Source organism: Nannospalax galili, unplaced genomic scaffold (genome assembly GCF_000622305.1).
Source record: "Nannospalax galili isolate Female #2095 unplaced genomic scaffold, S.galili_v1.0 scaffold312, whole genome shotgun sequence".
In the NCBI taxonomy this organism is placed as follows: Eukaryota; Metazoa; Chordata; class Mammalia; order Rodentia; family Spalacidae; genus Nannospalax; species Nannospalax galili.
In genome coordinates this window covers 1,555,576-1,570,190 of record NW_008335967.1, presented here as the reverse complement: position 1 = coordinate 1,570,190, position 14,615 = coordinate 1,555,576, and the positions used below count along the sequence as shown (strand labels likewise).

The 14,615-nt window shown below is 45.2% G+C and overlaps 1 protein-coding gene and 1 long non-coding RNA gene across 2 annotated transcripts in view; both read right to left on the bottom strand.

Annotated features, from left to right (window-relative positions):
- Nucleotides 1–11,863, bottom strand: part of Lamb1 (laminin subunit beta 1) — a 72,283-nt gene extending 60,420 nt beyond the window's left edge. The window contains exons 1-5 of the mRNA XM_008830713.3: nucleotides 11,742–11,863; nucleotides 11,486–11,607; nucleotides 10,258–10,433; nucleotides 7,812–7,947; nucleotides 4,603–4,676 (exon numbers count right to left, since the gene is read on the bottom strand). Coding sequence (XP_008828935.1) covers nucleotides 4,603–4,676; nucleotides 7,812–7,947; nucleotides 10,258–10,433; nucleotides 11,486–11,522 — 423 coding nt within the window. The 5' untranslated portion in view covers nucleotides 11,523–11,607; nucleotides 11,742–11,863. The remainder of the gene's footprint in view (nucleotides 1–4,602; nucleotides 4,677–7,811; nucleotides 7,948–10,257; nucleotides 10,434–11,485; nucleotides 11,608–11,741) is intronic.
- A 66-nt stretch (nucleotides 11,864–11,929) lies between these two features.
- Nucleotides 11,930–14,343, bottom strand: LOC115069946. The gene is made up of 3 exons (XR_003849180.1): nucleotides 14,263–14,343; nucleotides 13,729–13,839; nucleotides 11,930–12,183 (listed from the first exon to the last, which is right to left on the bottom strand). It is a non-coding gene; the product is annotated as an uncharacterized LOC115069946 (long non-coding RNA).
- Between the last annotated feature and the right edge of the window lie 272 nt (nucleotides 14,344–14,615).

Here is a 14,615-nt window from a genome sequence, read left to right as displayed (position 1 = left end):
TTTATTTATTTATATTTTATGTGTATGAGTATTTTGCCTGCATGTATGTAAATACACCATATGTGTGCAATGCCCATAGAGGCCAGAAGAGGGAGGCAGAACCAATAGAACTGGAGTTTTGGATGGTTGTTAGCCACCATGTTGGTGCTGGGAATCAAACCTGGGTCCTCTGAAAGAGCATTTAGTTCTCTTAACAGCTGAGCCATTTCCAGACCCAAACCCCCATCTTAAAAGGTGGCTACTAGGCATTGGGTGGAAGTAGTGTAGAAGTTGGTGGTCAGCATAGGGAGATACCCGTTTGCTATGTTAATGGGATTGCTTTTGGAAGTGAGAACAAAGGAAGATTTAAGTGACAACTAAGTGAATGGGCTATACTTTAGAAAAATAACTTTTATGCAGAGTTATTGAACATAAAAAACAAAAGTGGGGTATCAGAGGGAAAGAAAAAAGACTGAATCCTCAAAATAGGCTGAAGATTCAAGAAGGCGAGAGGAACAAAGTCAAGTGGAATTAAGAGACAAAGCAGCCGGAACTCTAAAATAGGTGAGCAGGCCGATGCTTCCCACCCGTGAACATGGTATGCGCATTTTGGGACATGGAAATCAGATTACCATGGAGGAAAATTGAAAGTTCAGCCAATCTAGAAAACAGAACCAAAATAAAGATACAAATCCTCTGAATTAAAATCATCACTTGGCAGAAACCCTTACAGAGAACTGATAATAAAAGGTAGCAAAAATGACCCTTTCTTCAAGCTTTCTTCGTAATTCTGACTTTAACAGATACTGAGCTACATCCAGGCATAGAAGAAAGCAATGCTTTATTAAACTGAAAAGTGTATTAGGTAATAATTTTTAAGTAGGGAGTGGGAAACCCCAATGACCAACAGGAGCCTGCTGTTGCCAAGCACTAATGGGGCACTCCCATGAGGCCAAGCTCACAGCTGGGAAGACCTAGAAGGGCTTGGGAGGAGCCTGCCTAAAGGCAGCAGAGAAAAGCTTGTCCTGGTTGGGCTTGCTTCTCCTTCCCTTCTGGAAACTTCTAAGTCCCAATAGGCCATTGACCAGTCATTCAACTTCCTGTGGAGTTAAGAAACTGCTGGAAATTGGAACAACACACTTCACCTAAAGAACGGAAGCCTTTCCCCAACTCTGCTTAGTCATCAACCTTTTCTGGCTCCATGTTGCTGTGCAGAGGGGCCTCTGAACACAGAATAAACAAGAGACTGGAAACATCTGGTTATAGCAAAAACACACTGGGCATGTGCAAAATGAGTTTTTCTAGTCTAAGAAAACCCAATCAGCTTAGCAATCAGCCATCTCCATAGCCAGCCTGGTTGAGAATTAAATGAGTCTCTCCATCTTTGTTCCTATCCCCTCTTCCTTTCCCATTACCACTATTAATGGGATCGCCATCTTTCTAAGCACTCAGACTTCTAGGTTACTTTGGATACATTCCTTTCCTTCTGCGGTTCTGTCCCCAGTCTTTCTCTACTTCAAGGTCAACCTTTGATTCTAAAGCATCCAGATGACCATTTAGGAAGCAGGGGCTCCTCCTCTGCACTGATTCTCAAAGGCAGCAGTAGCAAAGGGTGGCAGAGTGTGGAAACAGGTGAATACATGTGACACCAAAGTGCCCCCCAAACAACTTCCCTAATCTGGAAATTTGAAATGCCTTCTCTATGCAATCCAAACATAAAATCCAAACCTTTTTTCTTTTATAGACAGTGTCTTGCTATGTAGCCCAGGTGGCTTCAAACTGATCCTCTTCTTCAAACTCCCAAGTGCTGGGGTTACAAACGTATCACCATGCCAGACCTTTTAATCCGAAATTTTTTTGAACTCTGAAGTCTGACACTCAAAAAGTTTTGGAATTTGGTGCATTTTGGCTTTCTCTCTTAATTAAATCTAGAATAGATAATTTTTTTAAAACTCCCAAGTTCAAAATGTTTCTGGTCCCAAGCATTTTGATAAGCCTCATTCAAGCTGGAATAGAGGACTCGGGGGCTGCAGGTCTCCCCCTCCTACGTGAGACTCCCTGCTCGCCTTTGTGTGAACATCAGCCTCCAGTGCTGACCTCCCAGTAGCCAGCCCCCTCTCTTCCTTGTCCCCATCCTTCCCTCCTGTTCCTTGTGGGCCTTTTCTGTGAACCACAGATTGTGTTTCTTGTGGTAGCTCCGTCCTTCCTACAAAGTTCACAGTCTTCAGCAAGGAGTCAAGGTCCTTGTGACTCTAACCTGCCTCGCCACTCTTACCACCCCAACTCAAGGCAAATCCACATGGTCCTTGACCAATGAACCCTGCCCAGTGGTCACACCAAAGGGTCCTCACTCTTGGATTGTTTCCTCCACTAAGAGCAGTTTTCTTCATCTCTTACCCCTACTCATTCCTCTTGGCCCAGCTCAACAGCAACCCTGGTCTTGCCTCCTGAACTGTTCTCCTTTACCTCGGGCTAAAATTAATATTAACTTCTTTCTGCTGAAGCACAGCATTTACAAAAACTGTCAGGTTCCCAGGATATCAAGTAGACAGGATAGTAATATAGTTAATTTCCTAGTCTGTCTTTCCATTGCTGTAACAAAATACTCTGATCAATAGCAACTTGGGGAGAAAAGGGTTTAGCCAGCTTACATCTCCTAAGTCGCAGTTCATCAGGGAGCCCAAGGTAGGAACTCAGGACAGGAACCTGGAGGCAGGAGCTGGAGCACAGGCCATGGAGGAATGTTGCTTACTGGCTTGCTCTCTTGGCCCCTACTCAGACTGCTTTCTTAGGCAACACAGGCCCACCTGCCCAGGGGTGGCACCACCCACTGTGGGCTGGGCCCTACCACATCACTCAACAATCAAGAAGATGCCCCACAGACTTGGCCACAGACCAGTCCTATGGAGGCAATTCCCCAACTGAGGTGCCCTCAACCCAGGTGTGTCAAGTTGACACTAAAGCTATCCTGCACAGTTAAGATTATCCGTTCCCAGGGCTGGGTCACAAGTCCAACTTATCACTGAGGATGCTACACTCATCAGGAAGGAGAACATAAATTTATACCCAACTCTGCCCAATCCCATGGGTGCTAGAACCTGAAGCATAAATCTCCCTTATACTGAAGCCTGACAACTTGCACCCACAGATCCCATATCAGTTTAGCCACTACCTCCTCCCTCAGACCTTTTACACTTATGCACAGAATTTCATCTTTGACCCATTGTATTCCCTTGAATGAGCATGCAACTACAAAATATGCATTCAAAGGGCTTTGGAATGTAAATGAACTGAGAACCATCCATGTACTTGAGCAGATGCCATCTCCAAAGACAGGACCACAAACATCAATAAGGAGGATTGTGAATAGTTTGTTTTGTTTTTGAGACAGGGTCTCCCTGTAGCCCCATCTGGCCTGTAACTCACTATGTAGACTAGGCTAGCCTGGATCTCACAGAGATCCGCCTGTTTCTGTTTCCCGAATGCTGGGATTAAAGGCGTGCACCACCACACTCAGCCCAGTTACAAATATTTTAAAGTGTGATATAACATGAAGATGAGATTCTCATGTGGGGCCGTGTTTCAATTTAACCACTGGATTGAGCATGGTCACTGAAAGCTCAAGGTTGGTGACAAGGAGTCCCTGATGAGTCATTTAGGGAAAGCCTTCCCAACCACTCTCAGTATCGGGTATCAGGATAAACCTTCCCATCCCAGCAGTCACAAGTCACTTGGCAGGGAAGGGGGATGAGGTGCGCAGGCCTGGGAACCACGATGCAGCCTGATGACCTTCCTAGTCACATCTGACTCCCACGCCCACCCTTGCCCCTTGGTTTCTCAGGCTTGAGTGCTGGAGACAAGTGAGACTTTCGGTGGCTCCTTGCCCAAGTGGTAAACCAATCCCCAACACTTCTTCCTAATCTGAGAGGGTGCTGATAAGGCCCCGACTCCAACCGAAAGCTATTCAAAAGTGATTTTAATCTGGGAAGCAATAAGCAAATTATGGGTTTTATGTGTACCAACATGTACTTTAAGCCATGTGAAGTCTGTCATTTCCAGGCAGCTGCTTAAGAAGAAACAAAGGCACTTTGTAAAGAGGCATTCCCCAGTCCTGGAGTCATTTTGCATCTCCGAAAAATCAACATTTAAGAAGGCATGCACATTTCTTCAGGAACTATAAAACTCTTCCCACAAATTTTGCAAAGCCTTGAAAACTAAAGAAAATATATTTCCCTTTTGGTTACCAAAGTCAACATTAAAATATAAACACATGGGAATAGAGACGCACCCTGCACATGTTTTATTGTGGTTTGGGATGGAGTCCACACTCCCTTTCTCTATGTGGGGAAAAGATCTCTAATTGAAAGTTTATAGTTGAATTACCTTAGAATAGAGATACTCTCTACTTATATCTATGAAGATAATGTATTTGTTAAAGCTAGTTATTCATACCCGTGTTTTAAAAACTGCTCAATTATCCCAATTTATAACAACAATAACATTTAAATTCCCATTAAGGCCAACTCACAATAAACATTGCTTCTGAATGGGGAAATTATGCAGTGCTAGTACTAGGTGTGAGATTATGCAGTACTAGGTGTGAGAAAGGTTGGGATTCCATACCTTGAAGGTCATGATGAGATGAGTGAAATGGAATTCAGCTTCCAAATCCAACTGGATAGTTACATTTTCCAAGCCTACAGATTTTTTTAAAATACAGAAGAAAATGGTGAGGTCAACAGAACATCTAAACTCCTAAGACCACTTTCTTAAGTGATCTTTAAGCGCCCGTAGAAATCGTCTTTAAATGCACTTTAAAGATGAAGGTATTAATGATAATCCTTTGCACTTATTTTGTTGTGAGGCACAATTTAGAATGATGCTTCAGTTTTCCATAAATCACTCCAGAGATCAGTTTACTGTATCTGCTCACTGCAATAAGACATCTGACAGAACACCCCTCAGTGTTGTCAAGACAGACATTTGCTTAGGAAGCCTGAATCACTGTCCAAAACCCCCAAAGACAAATGACTATGTGTGTGTGTGGGGGGGGGTCACTTCCTGTGCACAGTAGGGAGTCCGCTTGCAGTCCAAAGTCCAGGGACACAGCAGAAACACAAATACTCCTTTTCTTTATATGACAGCAAAGAAAACAGATGAGTCTGCCACAAATGAGCCTACCACTGCCCAGCTCAGGGAAACTTAACCTTACTGGGACAACCTCAGGTGTTAGTTCTGCATCTGAAAAACAATATTAATAAGGTAAAGAACCAGTCAAATAAATAAACCTGGCCCTGAACAAACACTGACTTCTTCCCTTTCAGGGGGGAAAGCCTGAACAAACAAATGAGCCTTTGCACAGTGCACAGTGCCCTGAGGGTCAGAGGGACCCACTAGAACACACTAAAAAGGCCACTGGAATTCCTGGGATGGGAAGCACTTCCCCCACCCCCTAGGGCCCTCTAGGCTGCCCCCTGGAGCAAGGAGACTGTTCACCTTCCCTATAGGAAGGTGCCTTTAAGGTCCATCTTCCCTAGCCAAAGAAGTCTTGTAAAAGCAGGAAGACAGGAATGTGTCAGAATGAATCATGTTACTGCTGGTATATTTTCAGGAAATCTGTAGGACCTTTTGAAATAAACTTGCTCACTGGAAAATGGCCAAGTCGACCAAGGGGGAAAAGTGGTCACTGGAACGGATATGAGTTAGTTGGAATGTTAAAGAAAAACACTAAAATCATACCAATGAACCTTATCTAATTAATTAAAAAGAATCATCTTACAAAACTACTCTGGACATTTATTTTTTTTAGTGAGCTATTAGCTAAGCAACTATACATCTCTCCTCTTCTAGGCTTTTAAAAACTTATGATATTTGTTCAAAATTAAAAGATAAGGAAATAATGTAAAGTACAAAGTAAGACTAGTACCATTCCTGTAACATAGAACTTACGCCACACTGTGTGTGCCTAAAGAACATTCCATTTAGATTCACAGCCTGATAAAGCAGGATGGCTTGGGCTTTTTCTTTTAATAAGAAAAAAAAATCCATGGAGAAGAGAAACAAGATCATTTTATAGTGTATGCGACTTGCCAGGTCTGAGAACAGATCACTGTGAAGAGTCACCAAAAACCGTGGTGCATTTTAGGCCAGTCCCTGAACTTGAGCACTAGGATTCAACACTACCATGTATCCACCCAACTTGTGCAAAACACACAGAAAGGAGATAAAGTCACAATCAGGGGGAGAGTCTTCAATTGTGAACTATCAGACAACAAAGATATGACAAGTTATAGTAACAATCCTGACTTTCTGCAGGGCAAATTCTATCTGTCTGATCTCATCTAATCTGCGTGACAGAGCTCAAGTCCCTCAGTTTGCAAAATCTTTCTGGCATTTGAGACCTTTTGTTTAAAAAAAAAAAAAAAGCCATAGAAGCCGATTAACTCCTGAATCACTAAGAAAAACCTTTTATCACATGAAAAACTATTTTACTGCCTCTTGGCTTAAGTGGGGGTGGTCTGACTCCTAGTGTCCAGGCAAACTTCTAATGGTCTTTCTGCTTCATTGTAGAATGTGGGCAGTCAAGAAGTACTCCTAGCCCCTGCTCATAAAGAGGGCTCTAATGCTATTTCTGATGTCCTCTGTGATTCAGATTTGAAGCATCTTTTACACTGACCTATCAACCAGGATATTCCCCTGTAGGAATTACTAATTCTGTAAAAGTTAATCCAAATACTGTGTGCTTTCTGAGGGCTCATCTCTCAATCACATTTGTAACCAATGGATTCCCAAAGCCAACCGATGAACAAGCAACTCTCTTTAGAAACGGAGTCATCTAGAAAATCTGAAACTCACAACCAGTAACAAAGAAGACACTAAAGAAATTGCTTTTGACAGAATGATGAATGAAAATGGCTGCATCTCAGAGCCCCCTTGGGACAAGGCAGATAATGAAGAACTGGTCTTTCCAAGCTGTTTACAGCCAGGCATCACTTCTTCCAAGACCCTTTTCACAATTTTTAAAATAAGATTTAATGAAGTCAGACATCTATGGTGGCACTTCCTGTATTCTCAGCAGTTGAGAGGCAAGGCAGGAGGATTGCAAGTTCAAAGCCAGCTTCTGCTACAGACATATAAAAGATCTTGTTTCCAAAATCAATCTAAAATCTAATGCTATACTGTTAATTAACCAAAACACCAACTCTACCTTTATTTCTTAAATTTCATATGGCCTCAGTTTTACAGCAGTATTAACATATCCGATCAATGTATTAAACCAAATACCGAAAAGGAAAAGGGGCTGCATTCCCATCACTGACAACTGCTTAACATGGAGCCATAGCCTGTCCAGACTTGGCAAAATTACAGCACAGTGCTTATTTTAAGGTACTATTAGTTATATCATGAAATTTTCTGGAGCTGAAAGATGGGGGAGGGGCTGTGAGTTTGTCCTTTTGGAGGGGTTGATAACAATGAAAACCATTGTGTTCTGTGGGGCAGTAAGGGCCTGAGATACACAGGGCCTTCCCATGCCCTCTCCTGACTGGCCTTAGCACACACCCACTGCCCAGAGAGCCCCCTTAGGGTGAGGCCTGTTAATACTCATTGGGTCTAGCATCAAAGACTGCTTTCTTACAGGGCACAAGCTTCAGGGAGGAGGGTCAGATATGGTCAAGACAAGTGAGTGCTCCAGGCAGCCAGGCAGTAAATCTCTCAGGGGTTCTCAGCACTGGATAGAGAGGCAGGTCACAGTGACACATCCAGGAACCTGTGAACTCCTTTCAGGTTACCAGTCACATTCCATGGAACTTGTTCCCACACCAACCACATACCATTTTCAGACTGCCACCAGATCTTAAGGCGGTTTGGAGCAAACGTGGTGACCACATTTTCAATGAGATGGCTGTCAGGATTGAGGGTGTCATGATAAGGTTCTCGGGAATCACATATGAAGCATTTCTTGTCTTCCTGAAAACAAGACAGTTTTGTGAGTCTATGAAGCAATCTCTTAAAAACTCAGTAAGTCCACAGTACAAAAAAACCAAATCACTAGCTTCAAAAAAGGTAAATGAAAAAAAATTTCTCAAAAATTTACTGAGTTGTCTAAAATACTCCAAAATAATTTCCTCCTTTCTTGCAAATTCAAGATCAAGAATAACATAGAACATTGTTTCCAAAAGCTACAAATTTAATCAAAATCAAATGTCTAAGCTTAAATTTTAATCTCTGTAAGTATCCAGAGCAGCTTACTTTGGAGTAAAATGTAGGAGAGGTATTAGAGAGTTTTTGCTGACATAACGCAAACTGAAAATGAAAGGGGGTTAAAAACAATTCACTTGGCCTGGTTTCCTAAAACCTACATAAGGCAGAAACTAAGTATTAGACAGATAGTAGAGAGGCTGTAGGGACCACAGAGCTGGGCTTCTTCATCTCTATTCTGCCCAAGCAAGCAGGCGAACCTGAAAACTACTAAGAGTATTGGGAAAGGGGATACTGAGCTATCCTGTTATGTTGGGACCACTATAAATTGAGGCCATTTCAAAGAACTCCACTTGGACTCTAGCTGGAATGTTGCTAGACTTTGGTTTCAGTAGTAGTAAAATGAGAAAAATCTCTCATATTCTTTCTTCCTAAAATGGCAGTCACAGCCACCCAGGCAGTGGGCAGACCTCTAGCTATTCTCTGAAGTACATCAGGGTAGATCATAAACATCAAGAATTAATAGATTCTTTTCTATATGGAACTTTACTCAGTACCTACATTTTCTGGAATACAGATTGTTCTTACTTTTAAAAACGATGTTAAGGACTTAATATATACAAACCGATACATAAGTAGAATTTGGTCAAGAGCAATGTTAAGTCCGTTATCAAGTGCACTTTTACATTTGTATTTATTTGATTAGCTTTTTGTCAAAAACAATTTGAAGATGTTAGAGAAAAAGAGGCAGGTGTGGGGAGTGGGGGTCAGGATGCATGGGAATCCAGGATTTAATATTCCTGCTTTAGTTTTTATACCCTCTCAGTGTTTCAGAAAAAAATATGTGTGACAAGAACTACATAATTTCACGAGTAACCATACAAAGTAGAGAAGCTGGCTCTACCTGCTGTTAAATCCAGTTTTCACTGTGGTCAAAGCTGATTTCAGAATCTGGTAATTCATTGACAGGATGCCCTCACCACTGAAGCAAATGTGGGCAAGACAGTTTAGGTAAAATAGAAATGCTAGTATTAGAAAAGGTAACAGTAACTGCCTTCATTAACTTGTAGTCAAGGAAACTAGTAATGAAGAACAATTACCAGGACTTAAAAAAAAAGTTTAATTATAGCCTCCCTTCTAATCAGGAGGAAGCAGTCTAGACAGCTCTGTTAAAAACCTGGAAGCAAATGAGTGGAATCCACTTCACCACATTCCTTCGTTTTAATTTACCAGATCTCCAGAATGGACTTTCTGCTTTGTAAAAGTGGCTCCATCTGAAGCCTCTGTAGAGCAAATCCCAGGTCACTCTGTCCTCCTATTGCACGGGCAGTTGCCCACGTGGGTGGACTGAGCATGTTCGAAGCAATTAGCTTGAAATTTTCCCCACTTGTGAGACTGACATCTTTAGCTATAGTTAGAGGCCTGATTCCCAGCCACCTTTGGAAAAAATCTAGGAAAAGGATTGTTACTCTGGATAGCATATGGTGTGTTTTCTTTTACATTAGCTCAGACTATAGAAACATGACCTCTGTATTCTAAAACCTGGGTCCATTTTTGGAAGCAGGTAATGCCCTGAGAATTCATTTCGGTCTTCCACTATCACAATGCCATGACAACCAGGGCATTTTAAGGAAGGAAATGTACGACTCTTGACTGAATCACCTTGCAAGGCTTCAGTGTTTCCAATACCTTTATGCCCAAAAGAAAGATGGGAAACCCAACATCGTAGCTCAGTATACAAAGAAGAGAGTAAACCGTCTTCAACACACACTTTCAAAGACAGTGGAACAAACAACAAAAAAAACATCCAGGATCAGGCAAGGCACATGCGGGTCCGCAGCCCCGGCTTTCCTTACTTATGGTGGTAGTTGACAGTCGTAGGAAATGTTTAGCGGATATAATAGTGTAAACGGAGATGGGGGCGACAGGGTGAGCTACCAGCCAAATCCCAGGGCTCCCGGGCTGGCCGTGCTTCCTATCTGGATTGCCAGCAGGATGCGGAGTCCCCAGGGCATGCCCCTTGGGTCTGCTTCCAGGAGGCTGCAGCTGCGGCTCGTGCACCAGTCTGACCGCGCTCACCTGCAGGTGGCTGACGATGCAGTAGGGCTCCGGCTTGTGCAGTCCGCAGGTCGAGGTCACTGAGAGCTTCTGAGCTCGGCCGATGAGAAGGTCACCGGTGGCAGGGTAGCAGCTGCCTTCCGCACAGCCATAACTGAACTCCGGCTCCTGAGCGCGCACTCCGGTGCGGCACAGGGCTACGAGAGAGGCAAGCAACAAGGTTGGGGGGTGGGGGAGAAGGAAAGGAGCGGACAACAGGAGCAAAAGGAAAACAGCAAGAGGAGCAGACAGAGAGGATTCAGAAAAAGGGAAAACACACGAAAAACACAATGGAGAGATAGGCGCAGGAGTGGCCGGGAAAGCAAGGACATGGAGAAACCCAGGCACGTCACCAGATTTGTCCAGCAGGTAGCTGAGCGCATCATTCTTGGGAAACGCACTCGAGGTTTTTTGTCTACAGTGATCTGCCCCAGGCCAGAAGCCCTGCCGCAAAATGTGGACTTTGTGACAGGGCCACTTCGACGTGCCTGGACCAGGGCGCAGTGAGGCTGACCGCCACGCACTGCACACTTCGTGCGTGAGAAGCCGCGTGCACGTAGCAGTGCGCGCATCCTTGGTGTGAGTGTGGGAATTCCGTGAACAGGCGTGCACGCGCCGGGGTCACAGGCGATCCTGGAGGGTGAGGCGCCGAGTGGGCGGTGGGTGAAAGCCGCTTCCCGGAGCTACAGGCGAATCGCTGTGTGCCTGCAGCTCCGGAGTGGCTTCAACGTTCTGCCATCCCAGCAAAGCACCCAACCCAGCTGTTCACGGTGCCATCCCGAGACAAACAGCGATGGTTAATTAAAGCCACATGGCTCCAATCTGTTCCCAAGACGAAGGCAGGGCTGGGGCCCGAGCACTTTCGTGCGTAATGGGTTCTTCGAGGATTCTCCGCCGCCAGCCCAGCTACCCTAGGAAGCCTGCCTTCCGCGGTGGGGAAACAGCAGGAATTCGCACAGGGTGCAAAGGAGCGATGGCCTTGGCAGGTCGCCGAGCCCCGGGGATGCGGGTCCGCGGTGCTCCGCGTGCGCGGTCCCCGGCCACCTCCGAGTCTAGGGAGGCGGCGACCGGTCCCAGGGGCGTCGTTTCCAACCAGTCCCTCTCTCCCGTTCTCCCAAGGCTCCATTCAAATCGGGGACAAACGGGTTTGGGGATTTTCTTCGCCGAAGCCCGGAGCACAACCCTTCCCCCACCCTTCCCTCCGAATTACCTAGGACAGCCAAGGCGAACACCTGGAGCAGCCCCATGTCCAGTCCCTGCTGTGGAGGGGACGCGGCACAGGAAGGAGCGAGCGCCGGGCGAGCTGCCTGCCTTTTCTTTGCGTCTTCCTTTCTGGAGAGGTAGAGGGGGGAAAAGGCAAATGTTGAGAGAGACCGGAGGGGCCCTTCCATTTCCTGCCGCTCCCACGGAAGCCGGGGCTGGGTCGGGGAAGGGGCCAAGCAGCGCGGACACTTTGTTCTCCTCACCCGGCCGGGGAAGCGCTCTCGCCGCTCCGGCCAGCCCCGAGCCCAAAGAAGGGAATTAGAAAGTTTAGCCTTGGGAGGAACCGAGGGAGGCGCCTCTGCTCATGCGCACAAGGACAGCGGGGGCCGAGGGGGCGGGAGGCTGCAAGTTGGCGAGGAGGGGGTAAGGTCTGGGTCCCACCTACCCAGGCGCCTCTTTTGTTTTAAGGCCGCGTCTGCGGTCGCTGCTGGCCTTGGGTGCTTCCAGTTCCAAGCCTGGGCTGGCGGGTCTGCTCCGGGTGTGCGTCCGAAGTGGAGAGCCGAGGGGTGGGATGCATTGGGTCTGGTCTCGGGTTAAGTGTGCAGATCTGCTGGCGACGGGTGCTGGGTAGGACCTACCGTGGACTGGTACATTTACATTTGCAAGAAGTCCAGGAAAGATGCATCAGGCTAGGAGTTCAGGCACCTAGCCCGGGAAGGTGGGTTGGGTTAAAAAGGGAGCCGACTTGTATGGTTCTTTAAAACTTGAATTGCCCCATCTACATCCTTACCCCACACCCCAGCTTCAAGAGCAAGGGCTATGGGTGGGCGTGACATGTGTATTGTCTTAGTTTCTTAGGAAGAAGGGACACAGGTCTACATTGCGCTTTTTTTGAACACGCTTTTATTCTGGACATACCTGAAGTCCCTGCTACCCAGGAGGTCATCGCTCTGAATAATCCATGTGTTCGAACAAAAAGAAACAGCCTACTTCGTTCCTTAACCCAGACAGTGGCTTTAATTGTAATTTCTTGGACTGCTTTTCCCACCCCACGGTGGAAAAGTTGACACAACTAAGAAAATGGAGATTTTTTTCACCAGACACCCTTTTCCATACTAAAAACAAAACGGAATCTCACCAAATCTTGCAGCCAGCCCACTGTGTATAAGTGGAGAGGTTGGCCTGACTGGTTAAGTGGGGTAAACAGAAGCTCCAGGACCAGACCCTACTGCCTTTCTGAGAGTTTTCCCAGTTCAGTTGCTTTTAACTATGTATGGAGTCAGCCTTAGAGCTTTCTTTAGTACTGTTCTTTAGTACTGGACAAACGTGCCTGGAATGAGTGGAGTATAAGTCAGTTGGACCAGATTTGTTTTCCAGTCATTTCAAGGAGAAGGGATTAAGTGGCTAATTGGTCAGTTTTTAACTTAGCTGCAATGAAATCAGGCCTAGGGAAGTTTAATCATTAGACCATAGAGCAAGCTGTTCTGCGAGTTTAGAAATGTGCATTAATTATTCACCAAATCAGCACTTGCCCAGGCTGCAGTCAGGAGATCTGGCCTCCCTGATGCCTGGAATCCTCAACACTGGCTGCCCAGCCCACAAAGCAGGGAGAATGGGGGTCTAGTACTGCAATGGAGGTCTATAGAGTTTACAGGAAAAATAGTAAAAGGCAAACTTATTTTCTTCTTGCTTAGCTTTTAGAGCTCTAGACCAAAGGTTCGTATTGCAGTTTTTCATATACAGAAGTTGTGAGTTCCAAGTGCCATTTAGCTCCTCTTTTGTTTTTAAAATTGTTTGCCTGACAATGTGCCTGGTTTTTATATGGGCTCAGGGGATCCAAACTCAGGTCCTCTTGCTTTTATATGGCAAGCATTTTGTTCACTGAGCCATTCCCCTAGATTGTAGGTTGCTTGAAACTTGCATGTGTATGTACGGGGAGAGAGTATATGCCACTTACCTTCTGACCTCTCCATCAGTGAATCGTCAACGTCTAATCTCACCTTGTACTTCCCTCTACTCATCCCCTAAGAGCAATGCTCTCACATAAAAACCTGCTGGATTTCCTCCCATCTTAAGAAGGAAAAGAGCTCTGCCTTTAGCATGCACACCTCCCACCCTCTGTACCTTTCCTTCTATGGTCCAGTCTCTTGTCTTCAGGTTTTCTGCTTCCTTGTAGCTCCCCCCCCCCCCCCCCCCCCGTCACCCATCAAACACAGCTCAGCATCCATCTCCACCAAGTTGTTAGCTTACCTGTCGCTGTCATTGCTGAAAGAAATGCACTGTGGTCCTGTTTGATCTCTTGGTGGCATTTGCCTCAGACGATCACTTCCTCTGTCTTTAAGACTTCTTTTATCTGGGCTTCTAGAACACAATTCCAAATGTTTCCTTTTGGATTTTGACTCTTTTATTTCTCTTGACCTCAGATCACTTAAACATCATTGCTCTTGGGCTAGAGAGATGGCTCAGCAGTTAAGAACACTGGCTGTTCTTGCAGAGGACCCGGGTTCAAATCCCAGCACCCACAGTTGTCCATAACTCCAGTTCCAGGGGATCCAACAACCTCTTCTGTCCTCTGCAGGCATTGCATGACATGGGTGCACTTACCTACATGCAGGCAAAACATGCATAAACATAAAATAAAAAAATAATTAAAAAAATTAAAAAAAAATCATTGTTCCTAAAGGCTTTGTCCCCACCTTTCCCTCCACACACATTCATCCAGCATGGAGGCTCCACCAACTGTTTTTTTTCTGACTCCCCTGCATCCACATCTATACCCTGTACCTGAAATTGAACTGTCTTTTTCTTTTTCTTTCTTTGCATCCAATTTCTAACAAGCCATTGAGTACCTCCACTTTGATGACATATAGGCAAATAAGATTCATGCAAAACTGAGCTCATTTCTTCATCACTCTTTAGAGAACAAGATGAGTCATTTCCCATTTGAATTATTGGCAATATGGTTCACTCCTTAGACAGAAACCCAGACAGAAACTCCTTAGACAGAAACCCAGGAATAGGCCTGGCATAATTAGCAGGGTATAAATGTGGAATTTCTTTATTATTAATAAAGACAATGACAGCAGAGCATTAACCTAGCACAGGGTCTGCTGAGTGTAGCTGTACAAATCATGCAT